The 19,590-nt window shown below is 38.6% G+C and overlaps 1 protein-coding gene across 5 annotated transcripts in view; it reads right to left on the bottom strand.

The window, feature by feature from the left end:
* The window catches only part of LOC150102665 (atlastin-2-like), a 437,615-nt gene that overhangs the window by 383,605 nt on the left and 34,420 nt on the right, over nucleotides 1–19,590 (bottom strand). For 3 of the 5 annotated variants that reach the window (XM_090399745.1, XM_090399748.1, XM_090399746.1), the window contains exon 2: nucleotides 2,341–2,563. The exons of 1 other annotated variant lie outside the window; for it this stretch is intronic. In XM_090399745.1, coding sequence (XP_090255871.1) covers nucleotides 2,341–2,541 — 201 coding nt within the window. In that variant the 5' untranslated portion in view covers nucleotides 2,542–2,563. The remainder of the gene's footprint in view (nucleotides 1–2,340; nucleotides 2,564–19,590) is intronic. One more of the 5 variants, XM_090399747.1, reaches the window with a different exon arrangement.

The following is a 19,590-nucleotide window of genomic DNA, read 5'->3' as shown; positions in this document are numbered from 1 at the left end:
AGTTGGATTGAGGCCAAAACAGAGATGGTCGGGATCAGATTTTCACAACAAATAATTGAGAAATAATGGGAATATAACAGGAATCTGTATTTAAATTTTAAAGATCTGAAAGAAGCGAACCACAAGGCATCAAGAGAAAAGCTGAGCAAACTGCCATAATTATATAGGCTAGAATCATGAGAGAACATAGTGATAGATTTGAGATGGGCTAAAAAAAGGTTTTTGATTGGTATACAGCGTGGCTTTTTTGTTGCAAAATGTGCTACATTTTTTTCAGTTTGATACAAGGGTCCTTCAGCAGTGTTCATATTGGAGGTTTTTTTTTTTTTTTTGTTGTTGTTTATATTGTTTTGCTGCTGGTTCATTCTTAGATAGCTAGTTTATTCTTAGGTAACAAAGAAAAAAAAATATAAGTTTTTGTTATTCTTAATAGTTTTCTACTTTAAATAACACAACATATGACAAGAGGCCATCCCTGGAAGTTACAAAAGGAAACTGTGAACAAGAAGGTGAGGAGTGGTTTCTTTGCATGGAGGGTGGTTGAACCATGGAATGCATTGCCTGATGGAGTGGTGAGAGCAAGAACGGTTAATGAGTTTAAGGAGTGGTATGATAGACTTTGTGTTTCCTGGGAGGGACTTCCCTCATTGAGTCTTGATTGACTTTTGTTTTTTCCTAGGAAGGACTTCCCTCATTGAGTCTTGATTGACTTTTGTTTTTTCCTAGGAAGGACCTCCCATGATGAGTCTTTTGACTCCATGGAGGCCTCAATAATAATAATAATAATATAGTAATTTGCAGTTGGTGCACTTTGTGCACTATCTGAGCTGTGGCTGCTGCCATCATAATGGCTTGTCACCAAGTCTTCCTCCATTTAAGGACTACATTTTGCATAGCATACTACAGGATTTTGTGGTATGCAGAGCTTGTGGCATGTATGTATCCCTGCAGTTGGATATGTGGCAGGTGAGAGATCAGGGAGTGCATATATGCAGAAAATGTAGGAAATGTGAAGAACTTTGTGAGTTGGAGATTAGTATAACAGACCTCAGCAGCATTGCATCAGAGGCAGGAGAATACCAACACAGATAGCAGAATAATGTGATAGAGGGTGAGGATAATGAGCAGAATGTAAATGAAAAAATAAAAGTGGGGAGTGCGGAAAGTTTGAATCATTGTGAAGTTTTCAGAGATAGCCTTAGTTGGGAGGATGAATGGCAAGCAAGAGTTGGTAGCTTACAGAGAGAGAGGTGTGCTGAAAGAGAAGGCTGAATGTCTGGGGAATGAATTGAGAAGCGTGAAAGAAGAAATTAAGCAAATGGAAGTGATGAATGCAAAGCGAATCAGAGTAGGAGTGAGAGAGAGAGAGATTTATGGGAATGACAGAAGAGGATAGAATAAAAACAGCAGAAGAGAGGAAATAAGAAAAATGCAAAAAAGTGCTGGAACCAGGGATAGAGAGATGCCAGGACAGCAGGTAAGTAGGGAAACAAAGAAAGAAGTGTTAGAGGGATGCAGTGAGCAAGGAAGAACAGTGGTAAGAGTGATCTATGGAGACTCGATGATCATTGGTGTACAAGTCAGAATGCCTGAGGAATGTTTGCCTGAAGGAACGATAGAATGTGTGGTTATGGCAATTAAGCAGGGCGAAAGGATGGATGGATGGATGGATGGATGGAAAAATTAGCAGAATCTCATCAGGGTCAGGGTAGCCATTAATGATTGGCTTATTAAATACAGTAAGTTTACATCTTTTTTTTTTAATAAAAATTAATTTGTATCAAAATCATTAATTTTTAATTAACTATCGGTTCAAATATTTTGATGGTAATTTAGGTTTGCCTAACCAGCTCCATGAACACACACACACACACGAACTTGACCACGTGTAAGACTCGTATTGCAATGTGACACAAAGTTGACATTCACATAATACACTGCAAAGATGTGCCAAATAATTACTCAACAGATTTCTGCAGTGGTGAGGCAATGATCAGAATAAAAAAAAAAGTGGCAATTCAACTGTATGCAATATCAGACCACATCTAGACTAGTGTGCGCAAATCTGATTATATTTCAACTGGATGAAGAAACTTTAGAGAGGACATAAAAAATAATGACAGATGTGATGTCAATCATAATAACAATAATATATTATAATTATTATTTTCATCATCATCATCCTGATTTCACTGTTCCTTCAAGATAAAACTATCCAAAAATGAACATCCTACTAAATGTTAACAGAAAAAGTTTTAAAAGCAATCTTTAAAAAAAAAAAAAAAAAAAAAAAGTAATTAAAGATTGCTCCTCACATAAATAAGTTTTTGAAAAAATTACCTTGGCATATAGATATCGAAGAAAGAAATCCAGAAGAAATGATTTTCCTTTACGATAGGCTCCTGCAATTGAAATAACAGCAACCTGTTTATCTTTAATCCTGTCATGTAGAAGAATCGATTCTAAGTCCTTTTCATTTAAAGAAAATGAATGGTTACCATGTGGAAAAATTATCTGCACTGGAGCTGCTATTGCTTCCATTCTTAATCTCAACTAAAATTTTCTGAAATCATACACATATAAATTTTTAAAAAAAATTAGTCAAAAACAATGCAATAAAGTATGTAAACTTGACACAGAAGTGAGACTAAAATTGGGCAAATTCATATGTTTTCTCTTAAACCTTAATTTTATTAATATACTATGGTTTCAACACATTTAAAAATTACTCTGCTAATGTATTTTCATTCCCAAAAGACATTAACCAGAACTGTTTTAGTCAAAACTTATAGAAATTAGTAAGCTGCTAGTCCCCATGCTCAGCTATCACTAATAGTTGAGTTCAATTAATACTGAATTCATGCTTACAGTTAAGATGAGTATGATTGACTACAACTACCATCTAGTGTTCCTAACCCTATCTGATTTGCTATTTGGAGAGTCTACAGTTTGTCATCTTGTCTGAGTTGTGGAGTTAAAAGCAATACATGACTGCATTGAAGTTTGATGTGACTAGACAAGCGCAGAAAAAAATCAAGTGGCATTAACAGCAGAGACTTTTCAAAAATGATTCAATGTCGTGAGTGCAATATGTATACATGGAAGAATGTAAGAGATGTGTTTGTGGAGAGAGAGAGAGACAGAGAATGAATGAGAGACGAGAGAAAGTATGGATTTGTCAGAAGTGTGATATATTATTAGACCACGAGGCAATGAATGTGAAACTGACTGAAAAGATAGAGGATCATGTATATTAAACAAACAAAAATGAAACAAAAGATAGAGACACTGAGGGAGTGAAAGAATGCAAGAAAGTAGAAGCAAAAGTTAGTGATAAGGGAGCAAAAGAAAGTATGAATGAGGAAACAGAACTAAGGTGTGGCAGAAAGAGAGAATGTGAGTAAAAATAGGCTTGATAGGGAATTGCGATGTATAGGATGGCAATGAGAGCGGTGATCCAAGAAAGAGTGAGAGCAACTATACAGAGGGAGAAAATAGCTTGAATGATAAAAAAAATGAGGAATTATCTGTAGGAAGTGAGATCGCTAGGTTGCGTGCAGTAATACAAAATGTGCAGCGGCAATTAGAGCACCTGCAAAACTCTTTCCAGAGTGATTCGGCTAACGTAAATAAACAGCGTAAGAGTGCGAGAGTTTCCAAAATGAAGGAAAGAGTGTTGTATGGTTACTCATTATTAAGAGGAGTGATAGATGGGAGTGTAACTAAATCGTACTTACCGGGTGCGAAATTTAAGGATGTAAGTGAGAATATTAGAGTGCAAAAACAGAGGGTGAAAGAATTAATAATTGTGGCGGGTACGAATGAATTGAAAGGTGATAAATTTTTTTATGAGAGAGGACTTGAAAGTATGGTTAAAGGAAGCGAAAGAAAAGAGTGACAGAGTTAGAATGGTGAGTCTGTTGCCACGGTATGACAGAGAGGAGTTTAGAAGGAGGGCCATAATCGCAAATGACATTATGCACAGGTTATGCAGACAGTGTGGTGTGGAATTCATGGACGTGTGGAATGAGTTTGATGGGCGAAAGGACTTATACAAGATGGATGGCCTGCATTTGAATGGACTTGGTGTGTAGAGACTGGAAAAAGTGTTGCTAAATGAAGTGAAAATGGATGTGCAGAACCAGGGAAACTAGAACTACCAAAGAGAGGGGGGGAAGTGGATATGCAGACATCAGTGAGACAGTTGAGTGTAAAAATGTATATAATGTACTCAAGCCAGCACTAGGGACAAAAAATGGGAATGGGACATTTAAAATAACGCATCAAGATAGGGTGGGACAAAGGGATCACTGCATTTCATGTATACTAATGCCAAGAGTATTAGGAACAAGAAGGAAGAATTTTTGGCCTTGATTGCCTCTTCCTGGCCACAGGTTATTGGCATTAAGTGAAACATGGCTGACAGAAGATGATATAGTTAGTGGGATAAAATGTGTGGGTTACAGTGTGTTTAGGAGAGACAGAGAGAATTAAATGGGGGAGGGGTGTTATTGATGATAGCTGATGAACTGCAGCCCAGGAGAATTGAAGTTGTATTGCAGGATAGTGAAAGGAGCTCATTTGAGGTGTGAGATTGAGATTGGCAGAATAAAATATACAGTTGGGTACTGCTATAGACCAGGTGATGGAATAGATGGTGGAGATAGTATGCATAAACAAATTGATGAAATGAGTGGAAGGAGGGTAATTATTATGGGGGATTTCAACTATGGTAACATTGATTGGAAGGAGACGAGGACACATGTGAGGAAGGAAATGGATTTTATTCAATTATTAAGGGATAACTATCTGAGACAGCATGCAATTGAAAATACTAGGGGTGTGAGAGTGCTTGACCTGGTAATAACATCTGAGAATTTGACTGTAACGAATATGACCATGTTGCCACCTATTGGTGAGAGTGATCATAAGGTCTTGACCTGGGAGGTGGCGAAAGGTGAGGAATTTTTGATTAAGACAGGGTATATGTGGAATTACCGTGCTGGCAAGTATGACAGGCTTAGGAGATTGCTTGGATCAGTGCCATGGCATGTACAACTGCAAGGGTTGGATGTCGATAAAGCATGGGAAGTGGTCAAGGAGCACTTACAGGAGGTTATGACTGATTGTATACCTAGGGGTCCGAATAGTAAAACAAGTAGGGGTTAAATGGATGAATAACACCATTAAGCTTGAGCTGCAAAAAAAGAAACTGTGGAGGGAATTTAAAGAAAGGTGTGACCTGCAGGCACACGAACGGTATAAAGTGCAGGCCAGAAGGGTAACGAGTGTGGTAAAAACAGCAAAAGCCGATTATGAAAGGAAACTAGCTATGCAAGCAAAAGAGAATCCCAAACAGTTCTTTCAATATGCTGCAAGCAAGAAAAAAACTGTACATGGCAAAATGATTTTAAGGAATGACGATGGTAAGGAGGTCACTGAACCAGTCGATATAGTGGAGTTACTGAGCGCGCACTTTGCAAAAGTATATCATCCAGGTGGTGACATTGAAAAAATGAAGGAACCATTAGTTTATACAGGAATTGTGATGAATGAAGTGGAGGTGAATAGTCTATTACAGAACCTTAATGTGAATACATCTGTGGGATTGGATGGTATACCGGCATGGGTCTTGTGTGAAGCGGCTAAGGAATTATCAGTGCCCTTGACAATGTTGGTTAATCTGAGTCTCGGGTCTGGTTTAGTCCCGAAGGCGTGGAAAGAGGGGGATAATAGTTTCACTGCATAAAGGAGGATCCAAGACTATGGTTGCAAATTACCGACCGATCAGCATATCAGGAGTCGCTGTCAACGTCTTGGAGAAAGTAGTCAGGGGAAAAATACAGGAATGGATTGATGAAAATGAGATACTGTACAGGGGAGAGCATGGCTTTGTGAAGGGTAGATCATGCCTCAGTAACTTGCTCAAGTTTTATAGCAAGGTGACGGCTGAACTGGATAAGGGAAATGGGTTTACAGTGATACTGCTGGACCAGGCAAAGGCGTTTGACAGGATACCACATGGAATTCTAATCTGTAACTACAACATATGGGAATGGATATAGGGTTGGTGAGATGGATAGGTGGGTGGTTGATGGAGAGATATCAAAGAAGTTTATTCAGGAGTAGAGTCCAAAAGACGGCCTGTGACTAGTGGTGTGCTGCAGGGTTCTGTTCTTGGACCACTGCTGTTTAATCTGTTCATTAACGATATAGGGAAGGATCTAAGTGGAACAGTTCATTTGTTCGCAGATGATGCAAAGTTGGGTAGGGCAATAGTGAATGCAGAAGATGTCAAAGTCTTGCAGGATGACTTAGATAGATTGGAGTTCTGGGCTAAGGAGAACGGATGTCAATTTAATGTGACAAAATGTAAGGTTATGCATTTTGGGGTGAAAAGATTAGCAGCAGTATACCACATTGGTGGAACTGTACTCCATGAGATAGATGAGGCCAGGGACTTGGGAGTGTTGGTGGATAGGGAGATGAAGTTTAGGGGGCACATTGCGAAAGTAGCTAAATCAGCTCATCAACTCATTTGGTTGTTGAAAAATACCTTGACGAGCAGAGACAAGCAAGTTATTGTACCTCTGTACCGAGCCCTGATAAGATCTCATCTCGATTACTGTGCCCAGATTTGGTCACTTCGGTTCCTTCTTGATGGGGAGGAGGTGGAGAGGATCCAGAGGCGAGTGACTAAGATGATAGCAGGTCTATGGAATGAACCATATGAGAACAGGTTGAAGATTTGTGGGTTGCAGAAACTAGTCGATAGGCAGAAAAGGGGAGATATGATTGAGACATTCAAATTGCTAAAGCGATTCTATAGGATTAATTCAGAGGATATTTTTGAGATCAGGACTGGTGGTGGGAGAACTAGGGAACACCTATGGAGGCTGAGCAAGAGTGTGGTTAGCAGGGGTGTTAGAGCTGGGTTCTTTACTTTTAGAGTAGTAAATGAGTGGAATAAGCTGCCAGAGTCTGTTGTGGGTGCTATGATGGTGAGTGAGTTCAAGGCAAGGTATGATAGATACTGTGAGAATGTCGAATAGTTGTGTGGACATGATGTTTAGGGCCTCCCTCGATGAGTGTAAGGACTCCCTGGAGTATCCCGAAATAATAATAATAAAAAAGAGAGGAAGCAAGACTGAGGGAAGGAGGGAGGGAGTGAGAATTGTTGTAATGTAAGATTTGATGAAACAGTTAGTGAAAATGAAAAATGAAATGAGGAATATGCAAAGTAATGTTAGATGTCTAGTGGAAACTAATGAAAGTGCACAAGAGAATAGAATGAAAGAAAAACGAGTAAAAAAGGTGATGAGTGATTCCAGGATGGCAGTATGTGGAGATTCCATAGTTAGAGGACCAGTTACTGAGAGTCCATAAGGTCAGCTATCGGGGGGGGAGATGATAGGATAATTAAGGCATTAGATATGAGAAAGAAATGAAAAAAAAAAAGAAAAGTATGAGGATGAATATCAGTAGGCTATTAAGAAGAGTGAAAGATAACAGTGTAGTAGGAAAGGTTGTCAGTGTGTTTCCGAGGTATGATGATGAGTTGCGACGGAAAAACAAAATCATGGTATGCTAGTGGAGTTGTGTGGGGAGAAGGGAGTACAGTTTGTGGATGTATGGCATGTGCTTGAATGGAAGAATGAAATTATACAGGTGTGGGGTGGGGGGGGGGTGAATGGCTTTGGAAAGAGTGTACTGGAGAAAGTGTTCTGGATGGAAGTACAGTGTGTGATTTTGTGTGTGATGTGTGTATGCAAGAGATCAAAACAAAGAAATGAAGGGAAAAATCAGGAAAGTGGTATTGAAGAGAAAGAAGTGCTTGGCAGTGGAAACAGTAGTTGTGTGAGAGATGAAGAGAGAACAGGAATGCAAGAGGAAAAGGGAAAGTGGTGAGAAAGGTGACTGGGCAGGTGTAGTGGGGAAATTACAACCAACAAGTGGCTTGGATAGAACTGGTTATAGACCTCAAAATGAATTACTGTTTATTTACAAGTGCCAGAAGTATCAGAAAAAAAGGGAGATGAAGTGGTTTCACTGATTGTGTTTATTCACAGCAAAATCATTGGAACAAGTGAAACCGGCTGAATGAAGATTATATTCTAACAGGAATAGAAATGGAAGGTTACAGTATTTTTCATGGCGATAGAAAGGACAAGAAGGGAAGGAGAGTGCTGCTGAGGATATCAGGGGAATTATGTCCACATAAGATAGACATGAAAGAGGGAAATAGTGGGAATGGTTGTGAAGCAGTGTAGTATAATGTGGAGGTTGACAGGAAGACATTTAGTTGGATGTTGCTATAGGCGCGGGAATGGGGAAGGTGGTGATGAAGAAATGTATAAACAACTTCGATTAACGAACAAAGGAAAGGTAATTATTATGGGTGATTTTGATTATGGCAGTATAGATTGGAATGAAGAGATAGCATTTGGGAATAAGGAAAACAAATTTCTTGAGTTCTTGAGGTAAACACATTAATTATCAGAGATCCCACATTACATCCTAGGCCACCTACAAACGCTCATAGAGGGTGCACCACCTAGATAGGACTTTAGAGTCATCCACATGTTTCACTTAGCGTTATATTGTATTGTATTTGAGTGTAATTCTAGTAGCAAGGCTTATTACCAATTACCAGTTATGTTGGTCATACATAACTGGTAATTAGCTTATGGAATTAGCAACGCATATAAAGGATATTAATTAAAGGCAACTTTAATGAATAACTTCAATATTTCGGCAACGTCACGTTGCCATCTTCAGGAACATAAAAATATGGCTACATTTTTATGTTCCTGAAGATGGCAACGTGACGTTGCCGAAATATTGAAGTTATTCATTAAAGTTGCCTTTAATTAATATCCTTTATATGTGTTGTTAATTCCGTAAGCTAATTACCAGTTATGTATTTGAGTGTGTTGTTACAAAACTTATTCGTAATTCCTGAAGATGTCTCAGTGACTGAGACAAAATATTGAAAGCATTAACATTAGTTTTAAATCCTTTCCCATTGCTGATTGTATTCCATTAAACCTCCAACTTGATGTCTTCACAGCACTTAAGCCTCAACACACGAATTTCTTGAGTTCTTGAGAGATAACGATCTCAGGCAGCATGTGAAAAAGGGCACACAAGGATCAAGAGGTCTAGATCTGATCATTTCATCAGAGGATGTAATTGTGAGAGGGGTTGCACACTTTCCTCCAGTGGGTGAAAGTGATAATGAAGTGATCACCTGGGTTGTGACTAGCCATATGCAGACTTTTGTGAGAAAAGGATATGTGGAATTATAAGGCTGGTGATTATGACAAGCTTAAGAGACAGTTTGGAGCTATAACATGGAATGAGGAGTTCAGTGGTAAGGAAATAAATGCTGCATGGGAACTGACAAAGAAATACATAACAGCATCAACGTGTGAATGTATTCCAAAGGCCAAAAGGCTGAATAACTTAGGTGTAAAATGAATGAATATGGAGCTTAAGCATGAAATCTGGAAAAAGAAGCTACTTTGGAGGAAGTACAAGATGGATAATGGTAATAATCAGTTACATGAAGAGTATAATGAACAAGCCAGGAGAGTGACTCAGTTAGTAAGAAAACAAAAGTGCAGCATGAGCAGAAATTGGCAGACTAGGTGAAGAAAAACCCTAGAGAGTTTTTTTTTTTTTTTTTTTTTAGATATGCAGCAAGTAGAAGAAAGAATGATCATGGTAAGACGGTGTTAATGAATGAAAGTGGTAAAATGGTAACTGCTGCAGAAGACATTTTTGAAGTATTCAGTGATCAATTTATAAGGGTGTTTGATAGTGAAATCATGAGAAACTTAAGTGTGGAAGACACAGTTGAGAATGGCTTAATTGTGAGCGAGCAGGAGGTATTTGAGAAAATAAATAAACTTCATGTCAATAATGTGATATGTCATCAAATTAGATTTGATGACATAATGGTAATAATCAGGAATGTACCAGGGAATTGGCAGTAGCATTGGCATGCTTGTTTAATAAGCATCTTCAAACAGCAAGGTTTCAAGGGAGTGGAAGGAGGATAAAATTGGTCCACTGCATAAAGATGGTGATAAAGATCTAGCTTCAAATTATAGGCCAATCTGTATATCTGGTGTTGTGGTGACTGGAGAGATTGGTGAGAAATAAGATAAAGAAATGGATTGATAACAGTAGTATTTTCTGTGGTTATCAGCATGGGGTTTGTTAAAGGGAGATTATGTTTCACTAACTTACGTATGTACTATAACAAGGTGACAAATATTTTGGATAGAGTGTCATCCCCCCCCCCATGTGGAAAGTGTAAGTACAGCCCTGCCCATCCCTCAGTCACTTTCTCATAGTTGTTCTGTTTCGACATCATGCCTTTTTTTCATAGGTCCTTTCATGGGCATTATATTCTTGTTTTAATCCTTTACCCAGCATAAGCATAGTTCATACATGAGCATCTTTGTGATACTTATGCACTCGAGGTAACTGATCTGACACGAGTACACGATACTCTACTCGTGTCAGATCAAGACCATTGCTGGAAACTGTATAATTAGATTGTGAGCAGAAGAGTGAGAAGATGTCACAACACATGAGAACAGCTCATGTGTTGTGATTATTTACACACTGAATCAGTTTAAAGCATGGTTGGATGAGCATGTGTGCAATAGTGTGTACCTTCCATGATGAGTCTCTGACATGAGCATCATGTACTCGTGTCAGATCAGTTGCCTCGAGTACACAAGTATTACGAAGATGCTCATGTATGAACTATGCTTATGCTGGGTAAAGGATTAAAACAAGAATATAATGCCCATGAAAGGACCTATGAAAAAAAGGCATGATGTAGAAACAGAACAACTATGAGAAAGTGACTGAGGGATGGGCAAGGTCATACTTACACTTTCCCCAGGGGGGGGTGAAATGTTCCAGCAGTCCCCTTATAAAATGAATGCAGATAAATGAAAACAATTAATACATACAAAAACTTTTATTATATTTATTAAAAAAAAACTCTTGCTAAGTAAAGACAATACTTATCAAACACAAATCTTAAACTAGCACGATGTAACAATACTACAAATGTTTCTTCCTAGACTTCTTTCACAAATGTAGCAATAATATCATGATAATTCAAATTATTCACAACATTATTTTGAATAAACAATAGTGATAAATTCGATATTTTATCCTGATGCAAACAGTTTCGTAAATCATTTTTTGCCCTCATAAGAACAGAAAATTAATGTTTCCTGTTTGCTGAATGACTGCAAACAGGTCATGGACATAAAAAATATATGAAAATACAAAGTATTTACATTCTTGTTTTAACTAAAGGGCATATGAACTATTTAGATATTGACTTGAAGCAATGACACCCTTTAATGCTTTTATGAGCTATACATATATATATAAATATAAATATTAGGGTTACCAAGTAATTTTATAAGCTTGGTTATTTAATATACAGTATCCCCAAGTTAAAAAAAAAATTACAAATATATATATATATATATATATATATATGTGTAGAAAGTTTTTTTACCTTAGGTATACTATACGTTAAAGATACCAAACCATTTTATAAACTTGGTTTTAATCCTTTTTCTCAAGTAAGCAGACAGACAAGTAAGTCAAGTTTGCACCTGAACTATGTTCAGGTCTGAGGCAACTCGTGGTAAAAGTGGAGTAAGCTCTGATCACTTTCCTTTAGTATCTCCCCTAATGCAAAGCACATCCCCTTGTGGAGATGTATGATGCTAAGCATTAAAGGAAAAGGGCCACTACCCATACCGGTTTTGACCTTTATTGAATGTTCAAGTACAGGTCAAACTCCAAAAACTAAGCGCTGTTCCCTTCAGTAACAGGCTCACCCTGCCAGTGAGTAGAACTCTCAGCGTTGGCTCTATTGCTGTGGCAGGCTCACCCCACCACCAAGCAGAGCCACTCATTTGTCATCTGAGGGGTAACAGCAATAGCCATGCCTCAGTTAACTTTATTGGCTACAGCATTGCCATTCATTACTCCCCCCCCCCAGGACCTGGGTGGCAGCAACAGCCAAGCCTCAGTTAAAACTTCATGAGCTACAGCATTGCCATTCATCACCCACGCTTCCAACCGATTTCGACCTTTATTGAGGTCTTGTCAGTGGGAGCCAGACCCAGAGATGCCAAGGTTAAAGTAATGCAGGGCTTATAAATTTTACCTATACAAGTTGCCACAAGGTGCTTTGACCTGATTAAATAAACTCTCCGGATGAGAGAAAGATGTAGAAAGTTTTTTACCTTGGGTATACTATACGTTAAAGATACCAAGCCATTTTATAAACTTGGTTTTAATATTTTTTCCCAAGAAAGCAAACTGACAAATAAGTCAAGTTTGCGTCTGAACTATGTTCAGGTCTCTGAGTACTCGTGATAATATATATATATATATATATATATATTATTTTTTTTTATTATTATTAAGAGAGACCTCCAGGGAGTCAGAGACTCATCGAGGAAGGCCACATACTACATACACCAGTAATCATACTTATTCTTGAATTCATTCACACTGCTTGCACTCGCAACATCCAATGGCAATCCATTCCAATCATGCACCACCCTCTGAGAGAAAAATCTAGCCCTCACACCTTTCTTGGCAGCCTTCATTCTCAGCTTCCAAGGATGCCCTCTTGTCCTTTCCCCACCCTCCATAAATTGAAAAATTCCATCAACTGAAATCGTGTATGACCCTTTCAGAAGTTTGTAAGTCTCAATCATATCACCCCCCCTCTTTCCCCTGTTTGCTAGTGTCTGAAGTCTACAAATTCTCAATCTGTCTTCATAATCAGTATTCCACAATCCAGATATCATTTTTAACACTCTCCTTTGTACTCTGTCCAATATATCAGAATCACAATGGAAACCATGAGACCAGACCTATGCACAATAGTCCAAGTGAGGTCTTATCAAGGCCTTGTAAAGAGACAAAATAACATACTTATCTTTACATGTGGACATTTGTTTCAGCATTGCAATTATCTTTTGAGTTGTATTTGCAATCTTTGCCACATGGCTAAACATCAACTTCCTATCTACTAACACTCCAAGATCCCTAGTCTCATCAGTTTCTTCTAGCCTAATCCCACCAGTATAATACAACATTGGATATCTAATCATGCCGCAGTGAATGACTTTACATTTACTGACATTAAACTGACACTCATTTTCCCATGCCCACAATTCCTGCCTATTCAAATCAATCTGCAAAGACTGCATATCAGCAGCATTCCTGATTACCCTACCTACTGAAAGTTTATTTTTCACTTGGTTAGACTATAATAAATTTAGTTTAATCCTTTATCCAAGTGTGAGCAAACAAAGTTTGCGCCTGAAAATATCTTCAGGACTGGGGTAAGGTAGTACAACACCGGGCAACTCGTAGCAAAGGTGGACCAAGCTAACATCACTCCTATCTCAGTATCTCCCATAATGCAAAACACATTTCCTTGCAGATATGAATAATGATATGCATTAAGGGAAGGGCCACTACCCAGACTAGTTTCGACCTTTATTGAGGTCTCTTCGGTTGGAGCCAGGCCCAGAGGTGGAGATACCAGGCAGAAGCAATGACGGGTCATCTTTACCTATAGGAGTTGCCAAAAGGTGTGCCACCTTTTTATTAAATTACTCTGGATTTAGAGAAAGATGTTGAAAGTTTATTTTTCACTTGGTTAGACTATAATAAATGTAGTTTATTCCTTTACCCAAGTGTGCATATCCACAAGGAGATGTGTTTTGCATTATGAGAGATACTGAGATAGGAGTGATGTTAGCTTGGTCCACCTCTGCTACGAGTCCCGGTGTTGTACTACCTTACCCCAGTCCTGAAGATATTTTCAGTTGCAAACTTTGTTTGCTCACACTTGGATAAAGGATTAAACTAAATTTATTATCCCCTACCTATCTTTGCATCATCAGCAAATAACTGTATGTTGCTTGCCAAATCCTTCCCAGTATCATTAATGTACAGATTGAATAGCAGTGGACCAAGCACTGATCCTTGTGGTACACCACTTGTTATTTATTTTATTTTAATTTTTTATTAATTTTTGTACTGGTGATGGGCAGTACTACCCTTACATCACATCCAGACATTTCGTCCAGACTTGATATAGGCCTAAGCCTTTACAATTGTTTCACTCTATTCCTGTTCTAGTTATCATTGAAGTCATTTTCTGGTGGGCTTGACAGCCCTACAGGGCACACTACAGTGTGCCCTGTAGGGCCCTCAAGAAAAGAACTTTTATATCTTCTGCATAAGCCCAAACTATTTTAAGTCCATATAACTATCTGCACTCCATACGCCATGTAAAGAGATGGTGGCGCTGGTAAACCTCGGAGTTGCCCTATGCTCCTCCCCTATCTTACTAACTAGATCTTGGTTATTTTTATAATAATTCACTTTATTATTATGGCTATACGCTAGTGGGCACCCTATTCCCACCACCTGGGCATCAACTACCCAAACGTCACCATCACTTTTAATCACTAAATCTGGCTTATGCAAACCTGCGGAAGTCCTATAATGTGGTTCCACCGCGGTCTCCCAACCTTTGTTCTTAAAGCAGTTGTTCAGAATGGAGACCATGGCATAATGCCTCCTCATGCAGATCCCATGGGTGCAGAAGCAACACTGGGCTATATGAGACAATGTCTCACTGTAGTTTCAGCCAGCTCTACAGTTGGAGTCGTCACTACCCCATCGAGCTATGCAAGCTCGAGTAGGCAGGGCATTGATCCTCTTCTTGATAAGGTCAATATATTCGAACCCAGGGAGGAGTCTGGTGCCATCCCTTACCCAATCATGCTGGGGAGGCATCGGATATGACTCTTTTAAAGGAACACCATCTACAGAACAGTGCAACAGAGATGCCCATCTCTTGTGTTCAATCACCCTGTGAGTGCTGACTCAATTAAAATACCATGATAATGGGACCAGCCTTTAGCCCGCCTAAAGTCTTCTTGTATTAATGAGTTATAGAAAGCCTCTCTGCAGATGGAGGAAGAAGATAGTTCTAACTGCGCGATTCTTGACAGCCACAGGCATGGGATCAGCCATCTAAGTGATGGAACCCCAAGCCCACCATCCTTCACCCTCGCATGGAAATATGCAGTAGGAGGGTCAGGCGGCAGTCGGAGCCATGATTTCACGGCTGAACGGAGAGACCTGTCCATTCAGGACAGTACAAAGGTGGACCAAGCTAACATCACTCCTATCTCAGTATCTCCCATAATGCAAAGCACATCTCCTTGCAGATATGTATAATGTTATGCATTAAGCCATGATCTCACGGCTGAATGGATAGCCCTGTCCATTCATCTTAAACCTTGCAGACTCAGATCCCCCATATATTACTTTTTGATATCTGTCAGTCAGCCACCCTCTTATCCATGCTAATATTGTATAACCCAAACCCATTTTCTCCAATTTATGCAGCAGTCTGCCTTGCTGTATTCTGTCAAAAGCCTTAGCAAAATCCAAAAGTATCATGGTGTATCCATTCCCCTTGTCTAGTTCAATGGTAACATTGTTATAGAATGTGAGCAAGTTGCTAAAACATGACCTTCTCTTAGTAAACGCATGTTGTTCATTTCAAAGTGAGATTCACTGTCAACCCATTTCTGAATGTGGGGCCTAACCAATTTTTCCAAAATCTTCACCACCACTCCTGAGATACTAATTGGTCGATAGTTGGATACACTGGTCTTTGCACCACCCTTGTGCAATGGAATTACCATACATTCCTTCCATTCCTGTGGAATCTTCCATGTTCTGAGACTCATATTAAACAGCCTGGTCAAAGGAATAGTTCAGCTGAACGCTCTTTTAGCACAAGTGCTAATATCTCATTAGTTCCTATTGCTGAATTCTTATTCAGTTTGTGCAATAGCTCTAATAACTCGGCATCACACACCTGCGTTTCTTCATCTAGTGCAGAAGTAACAGTGAGCTGAATGTTGCATTCACCAGGTTGATAGCTTTTAACAAAATGGGCACTCATTAACTGAGCAACCTCTTCTGCATCTGTAACCCTCATGCCACCTGGATTTAGAAGAGTTATTCCTTCATATTCATTCTTTCTTTTACTTGCAGCATATTGATAGAATTCTTGTGGGTTGTCTTTAGCACGCAGAGCCAGTTAATTTTCATAATCAGACTGCTTTCCATACAACAGTTGTGACTATTTTAGTCTGCTGCTCATAGCGTTCACAATGGATGTAATCCTTATGCAAACGGTATTCCTTCCACATCATCCTTTTCTTATGAATCTCTTGCTTAATAAGATTACACATCCATTTGACTCCTACTCTATTTATTCTTCAAACTCTCGGGACACATTCTGATATCGCATCATTTAAGTATTGTTTAAATGCTTCCTATGCACTGTCGATATTCTTTCCCTCTAGCAACCAATCTCATTCCGCCGAACTCAGTATACTCCTCAGTTGGTCATAATTTCCTACTTTGAGGTTCAGCATGCAACCTTCTCTGAATGAAACATTCATAAACTTAGTCACTTCCCAAGTGAGTACCACATGATCACTGTCACCAATTGGAGGCAGAATAGTTATGTCTTTAAATGAAATGCCCTCTGACATTATAATCAAATCTAACACTCTTTGACTTCGAGTTCCTTCTGTCACATGCTGCTTGAGGAAGTTGTCCAGCAACAGTTCAATAAATGTATTTTCATTCTTCTCATGAGATTCTACTGCTACCCAATCAATATTTGGATAATTAAAGTCTCCCATTATGATTACTCTTGTCGTGCTCACCTTTTCTATTTGGTGATGCATTTCTTCATCACTCGCAACAGATCCACCAGGTCTGTAACAACACTCCACTATGTAATTTGTCTTGTTAGATTCCAGAGATTACCTCACACCAGATGACTTCAAACTCACTGCCACATGAAATATTGTTAGTAGTATTACTACATTCATAGGTCTCAACTCTAACTGGATTTAAGTCATCCAATATCATTAGCAGCCCGCCCCCTCCTCGCCTATCTGCTCTATCCTTCCTAAAAATACTGCACCCATGACATGCGATACCAGTTAGTAGGTCTGATTCTAATAACCAGGTCTCACTAATTCCTACAATCTGAGGTCGTAACATACTGACTAAGGCAACAAACTCTACCCCTTTGTTTCTGATACTCCTAGCATTCATGCACAGACATAATGATCTACCTGCATGTTCTTTTGTATACTCTTGTTTACAGTCTGCCTGACACAGTTGGACAACTTGCAGATCTCTATTCTTCTCTAATGCCTTACACATGTAGACATCTTTGCACATATAATGGGTCAGAACCGGACAAATACAAACCAGAAATCATTCTCGCCTCATCAACATTTCCATGACAAAGCCCATTCCCATCATTAACACAGTTATATACCAATGTCACTCTTACACTCACATTCACTCCATTCCTCCCTTTAGAATTTGGTTTCAATGACTCTCTGTGTTAGGTCTCATACCAGTTATTAGTTTTTCCAGACTCCTGATACCAAATACATTCAGGTGCAGGCCATCCCTCTTATACAAATCCAGTCTTCCCTCGAACTCACTCCACACATCCAAAAACTCACATCCATTCCTTCTACACAGTCTATGCATCAAACACACACACACACACACATATATATATATGTTCAAGATACCAAGAAATTTTATACTTTGTTTTAATCCTTCTTCCAAGTAAGCAAAACAAAGTTTTATGCGTGAAATATATTCATGTGCTTTGTTTTGCTTACTTGGAAAAAGGATTAAAACAAAGTATAAAATTTCATGGTATCTTTAACGTATTTTACACCAAGGTGTAAAAAAAAAAATATATATATATATATATATATTTAACGTATTTTACACCAAGGTGTAAAATAAAAAAAAAAATATATATATATATATATATATATATATATATATATATATATATATATAGCGATTAGTGATATAGGAAATTTAACAGAAAACAATCATAATTTTTTTATATTCAATTTTATTATTTATACTTTTAATTCTTCAGTTTTAAATTTAATTATTTTAGGGGAAATTAAACTGGCCCTAAATTTTTGGGGCTCCCAGCTAAAGCTTCGTGCACCTGTGCATAAAGTATGACCCTGGGGAGGGGGAAGAACTGAGAGAGGCCCTCTTATTATTATTACTACTCTAAGCCCCATGGAGTCAAAGACTCATCAAGGAGGTCCCTTTGTCACACATAGCTCATCATACCATGACTTAAACACATTCACTTTCTATGCAGACACCATACTCTTAGGAAAACCATTCCAATCATTGACAACTCTGCAAGCAAAAAACCCGTTTCTCACTCCCTTATTCACACCCTCCTTATACTGCTTCCAGAGATGACATCTTGTTCTTCCCTGATCTCCCACCATTTTATGAAAAATCTCTTCAACATTGATCCTATAACAACCTTACCAAATTGTAGGTCACTATCATATCATCCCTCTTCATCCTATCCATTATTATATATAAATTGTAAATTTAATATGCAATTTACTCTGTGAATTGTGAACTTCTCAACCTTTCCTCGTATTCAACATTCCAGAGCTCAGAAACTACCTTAGTCTTCACTGGACCCTTTCCAACATCTCTTTGTCCGTTTGAAAACCGGGTGACCAAATCTGTGAACAGATCAGAGGCTTATAGAATGAAACAAGAATCTCCTTACTTCTACAAGTCAGTGTCCTCCACATCATTCCCATAATTCCTTGTGTTGTCCTCACAATTTTGGCAGCATATCCTCTAAATTTTAGATCCTTTTCCACCATCACCCCAAGATCTCTTCTTTCCTCCACCTCCAACCATATATCCCCCCACAAACGTACTTCTCTTCTGTATGCAATTAAGAATTCTTGGGTGAAAATCAGCCCAATGGAAATCAGAATATTAAAAAAGGTAAGGAGTGGGGAGAATGAAACAGAATCTTGTTTCTGAGTAATAAGACTTGGAATGTATTCTGATCACTGAAATTTACTCAATTATCTTCATCTCACTTAAAAATAGCAAGAAGATCATGTTTAAGACATTGGATTTAGAAAATCCTGAAACTTGAATCACATGAGTACTACAAAGCTTCTCAAGATGAAGAAGATTAATGGAGAGTGCTGTCATCAGCAAGACTATGACTATAAATATGATTTCAGTTAGAGACAGAAGATTGCTGATGTTCAGGAGATACAGCATGTGTGGGAGTACAGAATCCTGGGTACTCCAGCACTGATAAATAAATCTGATGAGAGGAAGCCATCTACATCACGACACACAATCAATGACCAGAGAGGAAGCTGGTAATCCAATCAGAAACAGTACAAGGAAACCCTAAAATGGTAGCAGCTTGATAAGATGACCTCGATGTAAGGCATGATTAAATGTCTTGGAAACATCAAGAGCATTTAATTACTAGCCTCTTCAAATCTTTCCAGGGACTCTGTTCAAAGGTGGATAAGAAAAGTGTTAGATCGTGAATGAGGCCTGCCTTTACTAGACAGACACTCATTCGTG

The sequence above is a fragment of the Typopeltis vanoorti genome, chromosome 10 (assembly GCF_054136105.1).
Source record: "Typopeltis vanoorti isolate ZY-2024b chromosome 10, IOZ_Tvanoo_1.0, whole genome shotgun sequence".
Lineage (NCBI taxonomy): Eukaryota > Metazoa > Arthropoda > Arachnida > Uropygi > Thelyphonidae > Typopeltis > Typopeltis vanoorti.
The sequence above is the reverse complement of the archived record's forward strand: the minus strand, read 5'-3'. Positions and strand labels throughout refer to the sequence as shown.